Below are 21,828 nucleotides of genomic sequence, written 5' to 3'. Positions count from 1 at the left end.
AGCAGCAGCAGAATTAGAGGGGTTCATTTTATTTTTTACACTGCCTTTCACTGTTGGCACACTTTAATACATTTCAGTGTATTGAATTTTATGTCAGAAACAAACATACAGTAGCATATAAAATCAAATTGAAAGTAATTGCTTTAAAACTTTAAAAAAGTAAAATAAAATAAAATAAAATAAAAAACACTTTTTTTGCAATCTTTACTCTAATGCCCTGTATGCGTAGTGAAAAAGTGTTTGCCTACTTTCTGATTTCCTATTTCTTTTGCATCTTTTTCATGTATGCGCTTCAGAGCATGAAACTAATTTAAATGTTTGTGAAAGATAAGTCAAGTAACCACAAAATTACATTTTTACATCAAGATGTTTATTTTTAAGGGTGAAAAAATTCATAGATGGATGGCAAGTGTAACAAATACAAAAGAAATAGAAAATCAGGAAGGGGGACAAACACATTTTCACACCACTCTAAACTAGTGCACCAAATTGCCTTCAGAAGTCACCTTATCAATAAATGTGACATATGAGTAATTTAATCAAATACATCTGTTCTGGCCTCAAGGGATTTGTTTAGGGAACCTTTGTGAATTACCAGTGTTAGTGAAGCATTAAAGTGGTTGATGATAATTCTGTACAAGCTGCAGAGAACCACAACTTAGGAGGTCGATGAACAAACTGCAGAACTTTAAGGTGGATTCCCTGAATCTGACCTTAATGGAAGTGGAACGTCAACAGGTAAGAAGTAAGCTGTTGTTGAAAGAACAAGAAGCCATTCTTGGTTGCAGTTAGCCACCAGCCATGTGGGGATACAGCAAATTTGAAGGTGTTATTCTACTGTGGGGATTATTTTTTGTATTTAGTGGATGGATAAGTAAATCAAGGCTGCAGAGAGTTGAGAATGGGGTGAAGGGCTGCCGTTCAGTTGCATTTCAACCTTAAACACACTGGGGTGATCACATGTGTTCGAATGACCCAGTTACATTCTGTGGCCTTATTTGACAAGCTTCAGATGTCTCTAGATGTGTGAAGATGATTGAGGAAGTTGGTTCTACAAAGAGAGGCTGCTTCTAGATAACTGTGCTATCTGGTTATAATCTAATGCTTTTAAAAAATGAAAAATAGAGTGTGCATTCTTACGCAAGGCAGGGTAGTCTTTAGAGGCAAATGGAGTGGTATATTATTCATATTGTGAGCATTTTAATCCCAGATATAATATTCCAAAACTACTTAACAGTTATGATACTTCCAATGATGGTAATATTTATATGATCTCTGGTCATTACATCTCTTTTTCAGTTCTCTGAAGACAGAAAGTATTGTTTATAACGTGCTAAAATCTGGAAAGTGTATTGTTTCACAACGGAGCATTCAAGCTCGCTCTAATATCCCTTTTCTATGTTAATGCTGATGGACTCTTCTTGCTGGCACAATCCAATCATGTCCTGTATTGACATTTTCAGTCCCCGGAGGAAGAATTATCTTTTCACTTCTACCGTTCTGTTTTTTCTAAGATGCCCAACTAAAATATGAGCGTCATGTTCATCAAATGTGTGCCAAGAGCACAATTTCTGAGCCTATTTACAGATGTATTTCCCACAGATCTGAATGCAGATTTAAGGTTAGTCACTGAACTGCTTTTCAAAAGTCACTTTTCTTTTCCTCTGGCAACTGATGCGAAATTAGATTCAGCTGTAAAGGCTGAGCTTTTATGTAAGATACAGAGAAGGGCATCAGCAAGGATTTATTTTTGTTTTTCTTAAACATATTGTCTCTCTGTGTTCCTTGCACTGTAATGCTAATTGACAAGAAAGCTGTTAAGAAGCTCATTGAATGGTAACATATAAATTACTTTGGACTTTGACCTGTGAAGTTGCACCAATTTCAAATTTACAAAACATGCAAGTCAAAATATAAACATATTTGTCACTTTTTGAAAATAGTTGTGTCACATTTCTGTTTGGCTTAGTCAGTCTTTACCTTCTTACATGACAAAAAGCTTAGCACTTTCTAAATGCCATGTTATTGTAAAAACAAAAAAAGAGACAAATAAAATATGTCAGATAATTACAATGATTTTTTCTTTTTTTTTTTCAATTTGAAGGTAAAATGTATTCTGTATAATTCAAAACCCAAACAAATTAATTCAAGGTGCATATAAATAATCAGTGGCTGTAGGTGCACGCAATAGCTTTATTGAATCAGCTTGTAATTCAGTTTTAGCATTTGGTCTTCTTAAGTAGAAGACCAAATGCTTAAAATCTAATTTCAGTAAATTAGATTTTTCTTTTTTTTTTCTTTTTTAAATGTCCAAATAAGATTTTCCTTACATTTTCTCATTTTCAGTCTTGAGGTAAAGCTACAGTTTGCAGAGAGAAATCAGAAAGAGTTCAAATGTATTGCTCAGAAGAACAGAAAACGTCCCACTTACGTCAGGGTGCAGTGAAGACCTTCTGTCAGGATCTGTGTTTTTTCTTTGTTTTTGGTTTGAGTTTTATTTTTGTTGGAGCACCATCATTCTTCTGGGCATCCACTAAATGTCGCCAGATGCGAGCCCCTGAGAAGCTGCAGGGGTAACCCCGTGGCCACACCTGTAGCTTGTTTGGAGGGCGTGGATTGCAGATATAAGCAGTGGCTGAACAACTTCTCATCGCCTGAGTGTTAGCTTACCTTGGTAACTATCGTTCCAGAGAAAGGCCCTCTGTGATCTGCTCGTTATTAATTCCTTCCTCCTTACCAGGTTATCCTGTTGCCTCCTCGCTGCTCCTGTGTGTGCCGTCAGCCCTGGGCTCAGAGAGAGCTCTTGATCCTCGCTGTCTGTGAGTTACCTTCCTCATGTGTCCTCCCTCGACGCTGCCGGTGTTACCGGTCGGACGCCACCCCTCGTGTGTTCACCTTCCCCAGTCTTCGGTCCGTCTCCAGTGGATTCCCCTTCGGGACGCAGAGACGCTTACTCGTTGACGGTAAGACGACCGGTCATCCGCTCCAGTACTCATTCCCTTCCCCCTTCCCCATGAATCATTAAACTCATTATTATTGTTCATTTACTCTGACTCTTCTGATTGTGTTCTTGCATGTGGGTTCGAAATGTGAACACCATCATGACGCCTTCATCATCAAGTCCTGAAGAATATAGTGGATAGCAATGATGTAACACTAAATACCTGTGTGATTTTTTTTTTTTTTTTTTTAATTATTTAAAATATAAAATTTAAAGTTGTCAGGAAGGCTGGTAACAGGCTCTTTGTAATATCAAAGGAACTGCAGGAATTTCTACTAAATGTAGGTTGTGTTAAACTTCTACAAAAAGACATTCTCCATATGTCTGGACAAATCAGATTTAATGATTTCACAGCATTGAAAGAGGAGACAGACAGTCTACAGATGGACAAGAAAGGGCAAAGAGCAAAACACATTCTTGTGTGGAGGAACAGACTGAGGCCCTGAGGTGTGGCATCAGCTCCATCTTGTCTGTCTCTTCTGAGTTTAGCAACTCTATGTAAATGAAGAAAAGTTCCGCAACTCTATGTAAATGAAGAAAAGTTCCGTTTTTTTCAGCCACACACACATCTGCTTGCTGTGTTTTCTCATGTTTCACTATGTTTCACCAACAATGTCGATTTTGAGAGACTGATGCTTTATTGCATACACATGAATATGGATGCTTGTCCTCTGAATGTGCACATACTGATTGCCTCATAAAAGGCACTACTTGGTTAGCAGTGCAAATTGAAGTGTAAGCATTCTTTGTTAGGGAGATCATGCAAAGGTTTGAAAAACGAGAAGAGTCACGTAAATAAGAAAGAGTTACGTTTTTTTGGTCAAAGGACCGTACCTGTGGAGTTTCTGCACCTTGCAAAGTCGTTCTGTGTTTCTCTCTCAATATATGTTACCATAGGGGACACAGAGGACGACTGCAACAGAGGGAGAGTTATAACACCTTCAGTTCCACTATTTAGGGACAGAAAGAAGTCTTATGATTCCTTCATTATTTAGCCATTCACTCCCCAACGCCACATGGTGGATGTCAGCGCTGAAAGCTGGTGTGTTCCAGTTTTATTGAGAGAAAACTGATTTAGCAGTAAGAAAGTTTTTTTTTGTTTTTGTTTTTTTGACCAAAGCTAAATTTTATTTGGTACTTCCATAAGTACAACTGGAATCAAATGGATAATGTCAGTGGAAATTGTAGCTTCTCAAGCCAAATGTGGCGCATTTTAATTTCAAAGCACAATGATAATATAGTTAGCTAAACAGTGGTCCTTATGTATTTAAATATGTGGAACCCTTTCTTTTCATTTTATTAACTTCAAAAATCATGGCTTTAGTGAAGAAAGCTGCAGATGCCAAAGTGGCTCTGTTGACCTATATACAGCATCCGTCACAACAGAAAGGTTTTCATTTCAAATGAAAGTTACTATAATAGTTAAAGCTGGTGACAAAGATCTGTTGTCTAAATTACAGGCCACTATCATAACTTTACCAATTCTCTGAAATCCAGGAATAAATGGACACCCAGAGACTTTATTCCTTCATCAATAAACCCAAACATATTAACAGATATTCAGTTTGGTTTTAGAGAAAACTGATCCTCATCAGTGGCATCAATGCACAAGACAGAAGAAATAAAAAAAAAATTAGTCATCAATTTTGTAATAAACTAGAGATTTGTTTGTTGTTTTATAGAGATTATGTAATGAGCATTGATAGCAATGAGCTTTGTTCATAAGTTCATCAGATAGTGTGTTTTGGTTGTGGTATGTCATAAAGAGTAACACACACTTTTCTGGGTTGTTCTGTTTCTCAGCTACACTTATTGCAAAATAGAACCTACAATTTGGCATGTATTCTTTTCTCTTTTTTTCAGCACAAAAGTTGTAACTTGAGAAGTTAACACACCCCAGAGTGTGAGTAACACACCCCAGGGGTGTGCAAAGGAGGTCTAGGTATCCTTGACAAAAAAAAACAACACAATAACTTACAAGGTTTTCAGTGAGTGCCATTAATGGTAAACACATCTGGATATTTTGTATAGCAGTTTCAGATTAGGTATGCTGAAGCAAAAAGTGTTGTAAACATCTCCAGTCTCTCCAACATCTCCACTCTGCCCAGGGGACGTTTTGGCCGTAGTTCCCCTGTTATATGAGCAGAGTGTGCTACTTAAAGTTTGAACTGGAAACCAGCCTGCAATGGCCATACATGGTTTTAGGAGGGGCAAATCTGTGGAAAGAGGACATTTTGATGAGGAAACAAAACGCAGAATGACATAATACCTGCTAAAGCTGTGTAAAATACTGCAGTTGGTTGCTAATGAATTGATCCACAACTGTGTGTTGAACTATTTCCTTGTGTGCTAAGAACTCTCTTCAGATCTCTGTTTTGAAAACCACATCTTCTGTCAAGCACTGATTTAATGTGTGGTAGTTCAGGCCATCTCGAAATAAAAATCAATAAATCTCCAACATGGGTGTGTTCTCGGTTGCTGTGGTTCTTTTATATTTCTCAAAACTGACTCGTAAGTACACATCGAGCATTTTGCGAGATGTGGCAAATGTAATTCAGCGTTTCACAAAACATTTGCAGGTTCTCCCAAACCATAAATTATTTTTATGGTTTTTCAGTTGAATAGTTGAATAAATTGTTGACTCAAAGTATTATAGATTAGTAGAGGAACTATTTGTCGCATACATGTGGCTTTATTGCCTTTCTGAGTAAAAACTATATACTACTATGTGTAGCAAACCTGGACAGACTCTGGAAAAGATACTTATTGTCAGCAACATAAATTTTAATATAATAATAATAATAATAATAATAATAATAGCAGCAAAGAAGGTAACGTGCATTAAAGTAGATTTGTTGTATACCCTTAAAATAACAAAAGTGAAAAAATCTAATGAACCTCCAATTTTGCCTCTCAAAGCAGCAGCCATTATCGTTCAAACGACTGAAATATCTTTCTTTGCAGCAAGAAAAATTCATGACGTTTTTTGTCAAATTCAGTTATTCTTCACGTAAAACTTCCATTAGGATTCATCAGTAATGCCCAGAGAGAGGTATTAGTCAGCTCTCAGGCCTGGCTGTTTCAGAAAGGTCAGGAAATTTGTCTCTTCCTCAAGTGTATTTTCTCTTCTGTGGGTTTCTGAGGAACACTGAGTCGTGGTGTTAAAGCCATGCTGCAGCCTCCACTCCATCATGGCAGACACCTCAATCTGTTTTCACCATTTGCCTTTTTTTTATCCACGTTTACAGCAACATAGGTTTTCAATACTAATCAGTCACTGCTCCTTTTTGCTTCATTCATCACTACTTCCTTCTCACAATTTTCTCTTTCTTCTTCATCCTTCTTCCTGTTACCAGTACAGTTACCTGGCTTTTCTCGATGTTTAACTTCTTCATGTGGTCATGCCTCTTTCTTCTAGTAAGGAGAAGACTGATCTCTCCTGGCATTTTTGCTCTCTTTAACATTCTTTAGACTTGTTATTCTCACCATTCCTGTTTCCATTTTCCTTCTCATTTTTCATCTCCATCATTCTTTAAAGGGCTAAATGGTGCCAGATGCTGTTAATCTGCTGCTCTGATTGTGCAGTGCATGCATGAATGATATCCAACCGTATTCCTAATATCCTCTTGCTTTGGGTCATGGCTTTAATCTTTGCAAATGGAAGGTGATGAATACCAGGGGCCAGTTAAGCATTTTGTAAATTGCATCATTATGGAATGAAATGGGTATTTCAGAAAGAGATTCATTTTTTTGTTTTCTGTGAGGTTTCATAAAATTTGTGTCGTTTTCCTTCAAAAGTTGTTTAACCCATTACAAGTCAATAAAGCATTCAATTACACGCTATTTCATAATGTACACCCGTTCAATTGCCTGTTCATAGAAATCAGTCACCATAATGTATTCTGGCATCTGGACATATGGAAGGTGATTTACTGAAGATTAAAGCAAGGATCAAAATGAGGGAAAAGAGGGATTTACACTACTTTGAACAGGAATCATCAATATTACAAGACAGTCTGGTCTGAGTACTTTAGAAACTGCTGATCTAAAGTAATCTTTAAATTAACCATTTATAGAGAATCAAACAAAAAAAGAGAAAAAGCCGTCTAGTGAGTGGCAGAGGAGAATGAATAGTCTGGTTTGAGATGATGTAAAGACAACAGTGCTTTAACTAACTTGTTCAGAATATCATCTCTGAATGCACAAGACGTAAAACCTTGAAGCAGATGAGCTACAGAGAAAAAACACACCAGTAATCATGCCTGTTGCTTAAGAACAGCACACCATGGCCTCACCAAAACTGGGCAATACCACATTGGAAAGACATTACCTCCTCTGATGAGTCTGGATCAAGCCACAACATTCAGATAGTGGAGTCAGAATCTAGTACAAACAACATAGCAACATTCCTCCGTTCTGGATGAAACCTAGAGTACTGTAGCATCTCAGGATCATTGCCTGAACTCCACACCAAACCTACATGTTGTCTCTCACCATGTTCATCCCTTAGAGACCACAGTGTGCCAGATTTCTGATAGCTATTTCCAACAGGAAATAGCTGCTGATAGCTATTTCCAACAGGAAATAGCTTCTGCCTGTCACAAAGTTCAGACTGTCTTATGAGCAGCAGGCAGAGGCACAAAAAGTCCGCTGTACAACGCCCTCACCAGACTCCAATCCAAGAGAGCCCCTTTGGGATATGAGATGGTGGAATGGGGAGATGTGTAGCTGACAAATGTGCAGCGACTGTGTGATGCTGTCATGTCAGTAGGGACCAGAATTAGCTTGCGAGTGCGTAGCATTGTGCAAATATCTAGAAGACCTCCCTGTAACGCCTTGCTGTGGTCTAGTTCATAAGGCTTTTCCAAGGTCTAAAAAAACACAGAGAGGATGTTTACTAATCCTCTCTGTGTTTAACTGATCCTCATCAGTTAAACACAGAGTTAAACTGCTACAGGAAACGTTGTTTCCTGTAGCAGTTTTCACTGTCAAGCCACATAAGAGCTCATGTTAAAAACCATTGGCATTCGAACTAGAGCTGCTTGCCACAGTCAGTTGATATACAGATGATATTTTACAGATATGTCAACAAATACTTGCTCACAGGGAGTGGATGTTTTTCCTAATAAAATTGGCAGGAGAGCTGGCACAAAAACAGAAAAACTATATTACTATCTTTGTAAAACTCTTGTGGTAACTGTTTAACAAGGGCTTACGAGGGGGTTTAGATTTGCAAATGAATGTGCACGGACTAAGAAAAAAACATAGGCAGCTGTCTTCTTTGCCTGTGGCTCCTGCATGAAGTAATTACTTGCTGCTGTGCAGTTTATCTTAGATGAACATCTTGATATTTTCCCCCTATACTGTCTTCACCATTTTAGCTCCCAGCTCCCTTAAGACTCTTCTGCTTAGTGATTAATAGCTTAAAATATCGCATTGTGTGAACTATATCCATTGTACACCGCCCCTAACAGAATCACTCATATGTATAGGTGATTAAAACGAGAGTGACAGGTGTGTGTAGTGAAGTCCCGGCTCTCCATTAGTTTAATTAAATTACCTTAATCTGATATATGCTATTTTGAGCCAACACCCAATTATATACGTTCCTTTTGTTTCTGGCTCAAAGCAATGGAAGATGGGTTTTTTTTAATTAATTTATTTTCCCTTCCTTTCTCCAGTATACACAAAACCAAAAACAAGCACCTGTTTCTGCAAGGAGAAAGTCATTTGAAGCAACATTGACTGTCTTTTCAAGTCTTGTGAATTCATTTATAATTAAATAGGAAACTATGGTTTTTCAGCTGAATATTACATATTCCTTGGGGTCACAGTGGAATTCAACATTTTGCTAATTTCCCAACAGAAATTTCTTGTCTCCATAATGTTTCAATTCACCTGCTCAGTGTTTTTGCTGTGGAAATTAACTGAGGGCTGTTTTAATACAGCATTAGGATTTTGTAATGATCATTTGTATTCCTTTCACAAACATTTGCCTAGTTTGTCTAAAATTACTCACGGACTGCTGGTAGAATGAACAATGACACCAAGTTAATACCGCAGAAAAAAAGGATCTATGTTCTCAAGGAACTCATTTTCTATTTAGGGTGCAAAATTAACATGTTAACAGGCAAAAATTGTGGTTTAACAGTAATCATAAATTACGCTTAAGCCTGCAATTTGTGTCAGACATATCTATTATCTTAATGGTGAGCTATTGCAATGCACTGTTTTTCAAATATTTCATTTTGGATATTAAAATAGTTGTGACCGCAACATATAATTCACCCAGTAGTATAAATTTTGTTCTGAAAAGTTTTCAAAATTTATGCTGCTGGGTGAATTGATAAATTCTGTTGACTTTATACAATCTATTCCGATGCTTTTGGTCAACCTTTGATGTTATAGATCCCAAGTAACTTATGTCAGGTCTCATCTCCTGTCCTGGTAATAAGAGGGCGATCCATAAATCATTGCAGTCATACTTTACTAACTAAAGGATTTTTTTTTATCCATTTGGAGAACCACCAGCTCCCCAAGGCTCCGTTTTAGGTTGCTTCTAATTTACTTTTCATATAAAACCTTAAAAAAATATTTGACCATTTCTGCTAAGCCATTGCCTGTGGTTATATCTAAATTCAGGTGCTGCGTAATTACTTTAGGGATTTACAAATATGGATGGTAATAAACCTACTTAACCTGAACATGAATAAAATGTAATGGCTTATATGATAGCAGATTAATTTTATCATTTGGAAACAACATTTGTGTGACAGTGCCTTTAAGTGTGAGAGCTTTACTCAATGGTTAAAATGAGCTTTTTCCTGCTCAGTTCAACATTTATTCACATTACTGAGTTAGTCATGGTTTCATTACATCTCTGTTGATTTACTGTAATTCTCTGTCAGATGGTTTTGATCATTTCTCACTTAAACGGCAAAAAGCTGTTCAAAATATGCCGTGGCTGTAAACCATCAGTAAAGAAACGACATGATCTCATCAAAGCTGCTACGGCCTCTTTAATCTGGCTTCCTGTCCATTTAGTGATCCAGTTGAAAATGTTATTGAATGCATTTGGGAGTCTTCAAAGTATGGTACCACCAGATTTATATTAGTTTGTGTGTGCATATACTGCAGCCAGAACAACACATCAAGTGTTATTGAACATTTCTTAATTCAAATTTAAAGGTAAAATGACAGCGCCCAACCTGAAATTGCTAGTTTTAATCTTGACCTCACTGTACTATATCCTTTCAGAATTTTGCAATTTACACCATTCATATTTTTATGGAAAAATTTATTTATTTTTGTTTGTTTTGCTTTTCAATTTTCTACTGACTTTATTTGTACAGCAATTTTGTGATCCACTGTTTCAAACACGCTATGAAAATAGACTTATGATTGGTGAAATACACAAATGACGATTGTAACCCATTTACAAAATATGTAATAAAGGCCATAACTTTACTGCTTTTATCCACTGAAAATAATTTTCAATGTTAAATTTATCTTCTTTCCTCCCACCCCAATGAATAACATCAAGAACACCCGCTGTGATCCCACTTTGCTTAAGGAGTAGACAAGATGCAAGAACTACACACAAAATGAATTCAGTACATTTATTTTTTTTTTTAACTGAGTCATTGCACATTTACTTAGGTGCAGAGTAGTACTCAATGTAAAGCTTTAGAAAATACAATCTCAGTCATCTCTGATGTGATTGTGGTGCTTCATGTGAATCCTTTGAAAAATAAAATACATTAGATGACAAGAAAACCACTCTTAGCAGTGTACTTTGATAGATCTGTAAAGTAAACACTGAGAAACAGGGCAGCATAACTGGTCAGTGTTAAAAGATTTATATCATTCATTCATATTTAGGTAGTGTAACTTTTCAAAATAAATGTACATTTCCCTTTGTCTGTGTAAACACAGTGGTGGGTTTTATTTTTTAACCCATCTCTTTAAACATCATAGACTGACATACTGCACTGCCCTTGAGAGAAGAGCAGGAATTGCCACCCAACTGTTGGCACCTGAATTATCCAAAACCCCACTTTTGAGCTGCAGCTTTCTTTGTGCATCGCATATTCATGTCCCCTATTCTTCCTTTCGGAAATAGCTCCATAGATTTACAATAACTCTTTCAAAAATAAAAAAATAGGTTGGTTCATAAACTGTACACAATACCAAAAACAATGTGCTTTTATAATTTTTTAAATATAGTGCCGAGTTCAACGTTCCCTTCTTTGCACAAGATCCTTTACTTCCTTAAGTGAGCTGTTGTCACAGGATTCATCATGGAAGCCTCTCCCCATGGAGCTTTCGATGTCTGTGTCTGCCGTTCTTCTCCTTGGCCGAATTGACACAGGCATTGTGCTTGTTGGTCTGCAAATGGTTCCAGTACTTGATGAGTTCATTGGGCTGAAACTGATGGGATGTGATCAGGTGGCTGTACTTGCAACTGGAATAAGAGACGCGCCAATGGTTGAAGAGGAACTCATTGGGAGGGGGTGCAGGGTCAATGCGTAACTTTGCCAGGCAGATCCCTACATACACGTCCTCCAGATGCAGCCTGCGTATGCTTAGCGAGGCCTGATAGATCAACTCGGCCATGTCCCCTGAGAACACGTACCCCGTGCCTGAGCAAAATATTGGGTAGCGCTCGCTTGGATAAAGCTCTGGTGGCATGTACCACTTACTGTCCTTGTTTCGGTTTGGTGCATAGCCCCTCATTAGATAGCCTGTAAAATACTTCTGTTTGGGGGGCAATTCGGGTTTTAGCAGCTTTTGGATGAGATACTCTGTATTGATGAACATGTCACTGTCCGTCTTCATCACATAGGAGACGAGTGGGCAGTAGGTGGCTACCCAGTTCATGCCCATCAAGGTTTTGGTGGTTAGGTTGTAGTAGGTGTCCCGATAGTCCTGTTGAATGATATCATGGTAAACACGGCTCTCTTCTTCAATGCTACTTTGAAGGAAGGCATCTGAACTCTTTCCTGTGCCAAGAAGAAAAAGTCGGATGAATCCCAGGCCTCCTGCTACACTCTCATTTCCCCACGTCTGCCGGATTGCGTTGCGTGCATCGGCCTGTCTAGGCTCAGCAGCAATGAGGAGGATGAGGAAGGGCGTACTGTCCCTGCACTTGAAAGGCTCATTCAGGATGTAGCGGTAGGGCTGAGCACTAAGCTTCTCCCCAACATCCATCTCCTTCTGTAAACTGTTGTTAGAGCTCATGGAGTCCCCAAGCCCCACGATGCCCGTCCTGGATCCTCCTCCAGCTCCTCCTCCTCCTCCTGGCTCAGCTGCTGTTCCCTCTGTCTGTTGAGAGCTGAGGTTGAGAAGAGGCTTTGGCGCGCCATACCCTGTCTCCTTCCACAGGCTCCTCAGGGAGCTGCTCTGGTTGGCCTCTCCCTTGGGAGCCCGGAGACCCCTGATGGTGTAAGCCAGCGGGTAGTCACGAGGCCCACTGCGCCCTGGCAGCCATTCCTGGTGGCTGAAAAACAGAAAGACTGTAAAGAGAAGAGCCAGGGAGAGCAGACCAGCCACATGTGTCCGAAACAGGGAACGTTTGATGGTCCAGGTCATCTTGATGGAACACAAGTGCCGACGTCTCCACTGCATGATGCAGATTGGGGTTGCGAGACACTGCTCCTTCTCGAGAATGGGCGGTGGTGGTCACATGCAGTCACCTCAAACATGTGGTTGCCAACAATCAGAAGGTTATCTGAGCTGGCAGATGGGTTGGAGCGAGGCTCCTGGTGGAGTCAAGGGAACAGTTGAGCCCCTAAGTGTAGCTTGAAGCAAGGTTGAAAGGGCTCCTGGTGGAAAGAGGAAGGTGGCTATTCTTTCACCAGCGACGCTTCTCCTTGTCTTCTTTGGCACTTCAGACAAACAGGGTCACGCACTGGGTCTTGTCTTCTTCAGGTTATAATAAGGGTCACCTCCTCTGTGTCTGCTCCCTATAATTTAAAAACAGAGAGAAAAGAAACTGAGGAAACATTCTGCAAAAGACTTCCTTTATTCACTGGCACTGTGCGAAGTGTCAATTATTTTAGCTCCAACTATGCTTTATTTTTCTTTTTACTGTTAAATTTGTCAGACTTGTTTCAACACAAATAATCTGAATTAATTTTGTCCAGATGGAAGAGTCCCAATTAAAGCTTTTTATAGATACATAGCCTAATATATTTTATTGTAAGACGATTTAACACTTTGAAAAGAACATTTTTAAAAATATTAAAGCGCCGTAGCATATTTGATTAGACAGGGATGAAAAACACAGCATGGGCCTGTAGCTTGTTGATAGAAGATTAATAAAACATGACAAACACATCCATGCCAATGCAAAAAAATAAATAAAAAAGGAAAGAAAAGGGAAACCGTTCAAAAAGGAACGCTAACAGATCAATTAAATCAGTTTAGCATTTTAAAATCTCACAGCAAATAAGTTAAATAGTCAAAAATGACTAATGTTCTGAAAATGTATTGAAATGCAAAAACCTTGCAACCAGTGGATAGTAACATTGTGACTCCTTTTTGCATACAATTACTGGGCTTAAGGCCAAGGGCTTACAGATAAACTATGGCTTTGCTCAATGTGGGGCCGACTAAACTTGCTCTAAACTACATAGGCTGCTGAGTGTCATCAGCCCCCCACCGCACATCAGCAGCAAGAGAGGAAATGCATCTGTCAAAATGAGTTTTCAGGGTCCAGCAAGCAGTGGAGCTGCACCCCAAGCCAGCCTCTGGCGATGACAGCCATTGCTTGTCATTCACCTTCAGCCTATCAAGGCTTCGTACGGTCTTGTTGGGATCAACCGGGATGCTCAATCTTCGAGGACACAAAGGCATGAATACAGAACATGCAGGGAATTATGCACACATGCAGACACACAAATACAGAAGAGTGTGGATAAAATGCAAATGATTGTGCCTGGTGCCCACCAGAGAGTTGTCCACTGAGACAGACATACTGCCGGTCATGTTCAGTCTTCACTGATTCAGAATGTCACTAAGCCAAACAAGCACAACATTTACTGTGCTCTGCATTCATGAACACAAACATGCCAACAGATTCGTGGTCCAACAGGCTTTTTTGCCTAATTACAACGAACAGCACTTACTTATATCCAGACTATGTATGTGAATCATCTCTGTTACTGGCTGCAAGAGAAACGGTTGTGATTTTGCAATATTTCTGGGAATACTAAGATTTAATTAGCATAAAACAATTTGATCCAGATTTGACTAGTTCATATGCTGTATTTATTTCCCTTGCTTAATTCTAAGGCACAGGTGTCAAACTCGGGGCTAGCGTATCAATGGTGGTCTGCATTTAAACAACCGTTTATTTGCCATGACGTGAGCTCAAAGTGGGACACTACAGCTAGCTAGGATTGTTTTAAAGATAATGATAGAAAACTGGCTTAAAAACAGGTCACTCCAAAAAAAAAGCTGCAGATACCGGTGGAAAGAAAACACCTTCAGGACTACTAATGTGATCAGAGGAAGCTAATTCATAGCTGCTGAGTGTTGATGTGTTGTTCACTAGCGAGTGGATTCCTTTGAATGGTTAGCAATAGGAATCGCTCCAGTTAGACAGAACTGTTCTTTGTTTTTTTATGACTTTGTTTGGTAATGAATGATGTTCTGCTTTCAGATCAACAGCTATTGTTATTGTTTTATTTCATTAAAAATATTTTAAAAATACAACAAATAAATACAATTGATAGAAATGGGTTAATTATTTTTATATTTAATGGTGCAGAAAAGGATTTTTTTTCTCAAATATTGTTTCATTTTAAAAAGTACTCACAGAATGGAGATAATGCTATATTTTAACAGTTTAATGAGAAGTTTCATCAATAGATTCTGACACAACGGCCCTTTCAGGACTTTCATGAATTTGATGTGATTTAACAAGAAAAAGAGTTCGACGCCCCTGTTCTAAAGTGCTCCTCATGCCAAAACATCATTAATGGTGCTCTCTTTCTGAGTTCTCATTATTCTAAATCTCACATTATGTTTCAAAGGTATGACAAGGAAATCTCAGTGAATGTTTTCTACATGACAGAAAGGAAGTTTTTCTACTATGGTCATAAGCTAATTTTTCATCAATGGCACTTAGTTGGTTGTTTTTTGTTTTTTTTAATACACTTAGTGGTCTTAAACTTCACTACATCAGCTCACAGAGACATTTTTAAAATGTTGTCTGGTTGTATTTATTTTGTCTTTTGCTTCTATTTCTTATTTTTATCATTCGGAGCTCAACTTACAGTTGGTTATAAGCCAGTGGCGTGTGCGAGTATTTGTAACATTTTTCATTGTCTCACAATTTTGATGGGGAGTGTTTAAAAGTCAAATAAATGTTAGACAGAAATATAACCCTAATATTAACATATTTTAGCAGCAGTAGGAAAAAAGTGATGTTTGAGGGGCAGAGGGAGCATTTAGTGCAAATATTTTATCGACCTAGTCTGAGAATGATTTCCAAAACTTCCCGTTTTAATTTCCCGTTATGTTTGCTCATTCATCATGACAACTGACAAGGAACACGATAACCTTTTCAGGCGAGTGTGCTTACCCAGTGAAAGCAATTACAGGGGAATGAGAAGGGCCAGGGCAAGCTTTGTTTTAAAGGTTAACATACTTTACATCGGAGCACATTGAGCGCTTGAGAGATTTCTGCTGTCAACCAAATGAACATCTAGTTACACAAACTCTTATCAGGAGAACACACATGGAGGCACACATGGATATGAGTGCAGGGAAATACACAAGGAATAGACGCCCCCCTACGTGCTGGCGCCCACCCAGCCCACAGTCATTCATGAATCGAATTTGTCTAGTTGTTCTCAGCATAAATGCAAATTTCAGGATCATCAGGGATCCATTTTTACTTTTAAACAGTACTATTTAGTGTGCCAATGCCTCTCCTCATTAATTCATTTTCTTGCCTCCCATCAATGTCACTTCTATGCAGGCCAATTAGTTACACCAGTGCTAATTAAAGCCCCAGCGATTCTGCAGCGGTCAATAATCAGAATGAAGGCTGTGGGAGTGGCGGACTGGTGACATTATTAGGCGTGCATCAGTGTTGTCACTAGATCAGCTTCAAACCTGGAGGTAAAAATAGAGATGACAGGCGTTTGCTTTGTTTCGGTTTTATCACAGGAAATATGCAAAGAGCATGGATGCAAAACAAGCTTTTGCAATGCTAATGTATGCATGACACTCAGTAAAAACATTCCATTTCATATTAGTGACACATTATCCTGAAGAAAAGTACTGCTCCCATTTATAAGCTATTTAGAGCAGCTTCTCGTTGAAGATAAAGGTTAAAATCCACTTTATTGAAAAAGCTCTGACTGATATAGCTGACTGAGGATCTCATCTTACCTAATAACGCTATCCAGAAGCAGCAGTCCTCAGTGAACCACAACATGTTTGATTTATTTTCATTCTGATGTGTTGTTGTTGTAGCACTTGCCGTTTAGAGTCAGAAAAGCACAAATTTCATACATGAAAGGAAACCTAACTGTATACATCCTAAAGATTAGGAAAACGTTGTGGAAAAACAAAAGATACATCTCTCAGTTAAACCATTTTTTTTAAAAAATTGATCATTATAGTTTTGTCTTTAGAATGATACATGCAATTGAAAAATGATAGTTCATTTAACCTTCAATCAACCGATTAAGTCCTAAAATATCTAGATTCTAAAATCAAAGACAAAAAGAAGTCAATCCTCATTAACTATCAACAACACCTTTGTAACCTCTGTTTGAAATGCATAATTTTTAAAATTGTATGCTTTTTTTGTCAAGAAACTATCCAATTATTTAACATCAAACCCTGTGTGTGTTTGAAGTTCATTCTTTTAGTTCCTCCTATTTGTAGACAATTAAAAGACCAGTTTTACATTCATCAACAAAAAAGCCATGATCTAAAACTGCAGCAAGACTCAGAACTGGGACAAAAAAGGAGCTTACATTACTATTTAAACTGTCTCTTCTACTAGACGTCTGTTCTTTAGAAAATTCCAGTTTTAAGTCCTCAAACCAGTCAAGTCTTTTGATTTTACGTTGTCTTTAGATATTTTAATTGTATACAAAAGCAGCTCAAGACATTCTTACTAAAACACTTTTCCTTGAGGTCTTAAATATTTCATGTTTAGTTTTAATAATCTATTATTCAATTGTTTTTTCCCCTCTTATATTAAATCTTATTCCTCTTTGAAGATTTTTCATCTGTGAGGTGCTACACAAATTTATTTACCACTGCTTGCAAACTGGGTGGAAAGTGGGAATGTCATGGTTGCACGCAACCATGGCATTTCTCTTCTCTTGCTCAGACATGTTTTGTCTGTTTCATTCAGCACAGAAGCTGGCTGTTAGAGATGTATCTATTACTGATTTTATAAAACCAAGTTCTATTTTAGCACTAATATTTAGTTAATACATTTTTTAAAATGAAATTACTATTGAACCGCTAAGTGGTACCTGAGCTACTTAAACCTCTGGGTTCACCGGGTGGTCTTCAAACACAATGACTGAGCTGATTCAGCGCAAATGTAAGCTGAAGGTTGTGAAAGTAAAGCAGGGATATCTCAGCAATCACAAGATAAATGTCACTGGAATTTGGAATTTACAAAATGTGAAACAAAGGCTTTTTGAAGATGTTTTTGTCTTCACCATCTACAAGGAAATAACCAAAAGCCTAGTGGATGTCACTAAGAAAGTAATTTTTACCTTTATGTTTTTAGGGTTCAAATGGTCTGGTTTGTTTGTTTAACATCAATAACAAAGGCCAAGGGTCTGGTTATACTCAGCAGGAAAGCCAAAACATAAATCCAAACTAAATTGGTTATATATATATACAATATTGTCGAGAAACTCAGGCAACTTCCTTCAAACCTTCACAATAAAAGCCAAAACATCAAATATCACTTTTCAAACACAGAGTTTAGATCAGGCCCATGGAGGACGTGGCCAAACCCGTGCCAAGCCGTTCAGCTCCCATGGTAAATCAACCACTTCCATGTTTTTAAAATCTGCTACAATAATGGTTGTACTGTTACAGTTATCTACCGTAGCTTCCTACGACCTTAGTCCCGTAAAATAAAGAAATGAAATGAAGTGATAACTCAAGTTCTTTGATACCGAAACTCAGTTTTTATAACCTCAAAGAAAGGCGTGTCATAAAAATCTGTTTATGCACCACGATTTAATCTTATCCTGCTTGCATAAAACATTCCTCTGTCTGTACCTGCCTCAAGGACAATTACAATGCAGGTAAAGGATCCATGTCTCTGTTGTGAAAACATTTTGTACTGTGTGCAGTCATGTGGATCAACAGTTCTGTGTATATTTGAGTTGGATTAAAACTCAAATATGCCAGAGGATAAAAGGATTAGTTGAGCTTAAATCATCAACTTCCATCTTCAACGTTATGATTGTCAGGTATTCAAAACAATCATCTGGTTTAAATGATCAACGTATTGTAGATTTACAGGCTTCCAGTCCCTTAAGTGTTGCCGAGCAAACTATTGAAACGTCAACGCAACCCTTTAACTGTGGATATCGGTCAGATGTGGGTTGGCCACAAGAGCCCGTTTATTATAGAACACTGCCATAAGGTGACAAAGGGTCAGTTGACCCAAATAACAAAAGCAGTGGTGTTATCTCATGTTTGAACGGCTCTGGGTTAATACAGAGCCAAACCTTCCAACGGAGGGCGAGGAGACAGGATTTGTTTTGTTTCTGTGAACTTCTAATAAATATTCCTCCCATTAACACCATTTGAGAGGAGTTGTGATCATATGTAGGGCTGCAAACGTTTAGGGATAAGTGAAATATTGTTGAATTCTGTAATATTACTTGAGTTGACCCCATATGTTCTGTTTTCTTTTCCCCACCAGACCATCTCAGTCAGAAAGATCATCCAAGCAGTGCTTTATGTCCAACACTTTGAAGACGCACGGACAATTGTGATTCGATACATCCTACTGTTCAAATTTTATTGGATTTCAAATGTTGTTTAGAATAAAAACTGGATAATCAAATTTGCTGTTATTATTGTTGCTAAAGAAAATTATTTTAGCAACAGACTAATGGAGCCTAAATTAGGCCATTTAAAGTCTAAACTGAGAAGGTTGACATAATGACATTACAGACATAACATTTAGTCAGCTCCCATAAATATAGTCCCTGTTGCCTCTAGTCTACAAGACAAAAACGCCAAAATCTGTATTTTATGTAAAAACGTAAAATGAATGCATTTAAATACTTGACTTTTTAAAAAGAAGACTGAAACATTTTAAAGCTTGGCATAAAAATAAAGAGGACCTCTGAGAAACAAAGGTCTGGCATACAAGCAGAATCATTGTTGTGATAAGGTTCTTTCTACTTGGGAAGCAATATTCACCTCTTCCAACTTTTTCTCCCTTACTCTTGTTGCACCCTTAAGCCAGGCAGTGCATCATGGGGTTCTTTATCTTAGGTGGACAAGGACTCTAGATGAACAAGAAATTTTGACATAAATTCACAGATTATTGCAAGCAATTCTCAATCAATTACAAAGCAAAGTGTTACGATACAGAGAATCTGTCACCGTTTTTTGGATGAGCCAGAACAAGCTGCAGACCAGGAACCGAATCGCAGTTCTTATCCTCTACACTGCATCTCCTCTAAGGGGTGTCATCCTAAAACCATAAGCCTCAGCAGTGTTCAGGGGTTGGGTGTGTGTGTGAGCTTGCACCCGTTAGTGGGAGTGCAGGCTAAAACCTAATTCCTCTATGACGATAAAACTATATTTGAACTAATGTCAAAAGGTTAAACTTACAGCAATTAAGCTAAAGGGAAAAAGTTTAATCAAAAGCTATAATACTAACACTTTAAATGTCAGAATTACATTTTAAGGCAGTTCAAACTCTTTGCATGAAAGTTTTCACAAAAGTGAGAGGTCAAGCACTAATGGTTGGGAAATTAAGCCCCATTAACGTGTGTCAGTCTGGTGGTGCAGAATGAATACCCAGATGGTGAGGTTAGCATCCGTTTCTTCTTTTTTTAAGCCACTTCCAGCATCGTAAAGAATGTAGAGACTTGGGTGCCAACTAGATCAGGCAGCTTGGCACAATGAAGTGGACATAAAGCTCCCGAAATCAATGTGATCGATAAGAACTCAATGGCTTTGCCTCTTGGCAGGGATATGGAGCGGGCTCCAAAACTGGAATGTGTGCAAATGAACGCAAAACAAACTGACCTCTATTTCACATTCTTTTTTTAACCATAAAAAAATTCCACAATAAGAAAATAAAGCAGGAAGTAAATTATTTCTTACTAAACAAAGGTCCACCTATCCAAAAGTCTAAGGGCTGCTCTGTCAGTGTAACATTTTAAGGAGCCACAAAGTGATAAAGCGGAGGTAAATGATGTTGAGTCAAAGGTGGGCTAAATGGAGAAACTGATTGATGGGTTCATGGATCCCAGTCAAGGCAGCCGAGGAAAGGTGGATGTAATGGAGTGGAGAGGAAGGAGGGGATGGCTAAATGAATAATGAGGATGTGGAGAACCGACGGGACGTGCAACGCTGCGTACCTCCTCCACCTCATGCTGCGGCTGCTGACAGGGCTGCGGTCGGCGCACGGGTGAACTGAACCCCGGTACTCTCACCCGCCATCACCGCCTCTTCTGACCGGGGCTTCAGTTGTGCCCTCCGTCCTCCGCCTCCCTTTTCGCTAATTGCACGGTCACCTTAGATGTGGAAACGACCCTCCTGCTCCTCATGCCAGCAGAACCTCAAGTAACCTGCGGGGAATGTTTTTATTTTTATTTTTTATTTTTTTGTTCTCCTCCTGGTGCGACTCCCTTTTACCCCTCTTCTCTTCCCAGGGTCCGTTATATAATTCTTTTTTCAAATGCACATTTCTTGCTTTACGATGCAGTTCCCAGTTGTTTCCTTGATCTTATCCAAGTTTGTCCTCCTCTACAGAGACGTTCTTGTCATTTAAAAATGAAAAAGCGTCCCCGCACTTTCATCTGGAGCCAAACCGCTGGAAGGAAACGCAGAGCGGCGGCAGAGCTGCAGGTATGCGGCTGCTGCTCCACGATGCTGAGCCCGGCTGCTGTGCAGTGTATTCGCAGTGAAACGCGATGGATGAAAATAGAATTATAAAAAAATAAAATAAAAAATCAGCTCCACCTCTGAGTCCCGTCACAGTTGAAACATGTACCCCGACTCCTAGAGGGAGAACAAAAGCAATAACTCATCTACCTTCAGCTCCTGGCTGTGACTGGACACTCCGCTTCTTCTCCTCTGCAGAAGCATTCTTCTGATACGTCTTGGACCGACCCCGACCCCTGCCGGATCTCTCATCCAGCCGAGACAGCTGCTGGCCCGTGAAAGCTGTCTGTCAGACACCGCTACACTGACGGTGCTCGACCGCGTCACAGCACTCTTAGAGGAGCATCTCACGTGACCCAGTTACTCTGTAATGAGACGTTCAAGGGGTATTGGTGAAAAATTCATGGTGCTGCCAGAACTCCAAAAATATTTCAACTTTATATTGAACCTGAAGTAATGTTATTGTGGGAAAAAGACAACTTCCGTTTGCACTGCTGTTTTAAAAACTCATCTGAATTTATACGGACTCAGATTTAGGTGAGAGAGTGGATGTGAAAAGTCTGGGAAATGATTTGAAAATTGAAGTGTAGTCTACTTACAGAGCTGTCACAGTCCAGTCATCGACTGGCGGTGTCTTGCGACTTTTTAATTTATCCAGTCGAACATGCCTCAATCAAATAAATACTTCGTCATGCGCT

General features: G+C 38.8%; 1 protein-coding gene and 1 long non-coding RNA gene across 4 annotated transcripts; one reads left to right on the top strand and one right to left on the bottom strand.

Annotated features, from left to right (window-relative positions):
• The first annotated feature begins 2,286 nt into the window (after positions 1-2,286).
• Positions 2,287-7,897, top strand: LOC103143864 (uncharacterized). Its single transcript, XR_476844.2, has 3 exons — positions 2,287-2,674; positions 2,741-3,842; positions 3,899-7,897. It is a non-coding gene; the product is annotated as an uncharacterized LOC103143864 (long non-coding RNA).
• Positions 7,898-10,606: 2,709 nt separating this feature from the next.
• Positions 10,607-21,500, bottom strand: b3galt2 (UDP-Gal:betaGlcNAc beta 1,3-galactosyltransferase, polypeptide 2). Of its 3 annotated transcripts, XM_007560568.2 has the most exons (3): positions 20,605-21,500; positions 19,433-19,520; positions 10,607-12,966 (listed from the first exon to the last, which is right to left on the bottom strand). In XM_007560568.2, exon 3 carries the CDS (start codon positions 12,626-12,628, stop codon positions 11,300-11,302), a length of 1,329 nt encoding a protein of 442 aa, XP_007560630.1. In that variant the 5' UTR covers positions 12,629-12,966; positions 19,433-19,520; positions 20,605-21,500; the 3' UTR covers positions 10,607-11,299. The 3 variants fall into 3 exon arrangements, with proteins under 3 accessions (XP_007560630.1, XP_007560632.1, XP_007560631.1); XM_007560570.2 differs by lacking the exon at positions 19,433-19,520; XM_007560569.2 differs by lacking the exon at positions 19,433-19,520 and having other exon boundaries at positions 21,281-21,500.
• Positions 21,501-21,828: the final 328 nt, after the last annotated feature.

The sequence above is a fragment of the Poecilia formosa genome, unplaced genomic scaffold, assembly GCF_000485575.1.
Source record: "Poecilia formosa unplaced genomic scaffold, Poecilia_formosa-5.1.2 Scaffold116, whole genome shotgun sequence".
In the NCBI taxonomy this organism is placed as follows: Eukaryota; Metazoa; Chordata; class Actinopteri; order Cyprinodontiformes; family Poeciliidae; genus Poecilia; species Poecilia formosa.
This window is presented reverse-complemented; position numbering and strand designations above follow the sequence as displayed.

Excerpts from the sequence above, each read along its gene's own strand:
- b3galt2 (XM_007560568.2), bottom strand. The coding sequence starts at position 12,628 with ATGCAGTGGAGACGTCGGCACTTGTGTTCCATCAAGATGACCTGGACC.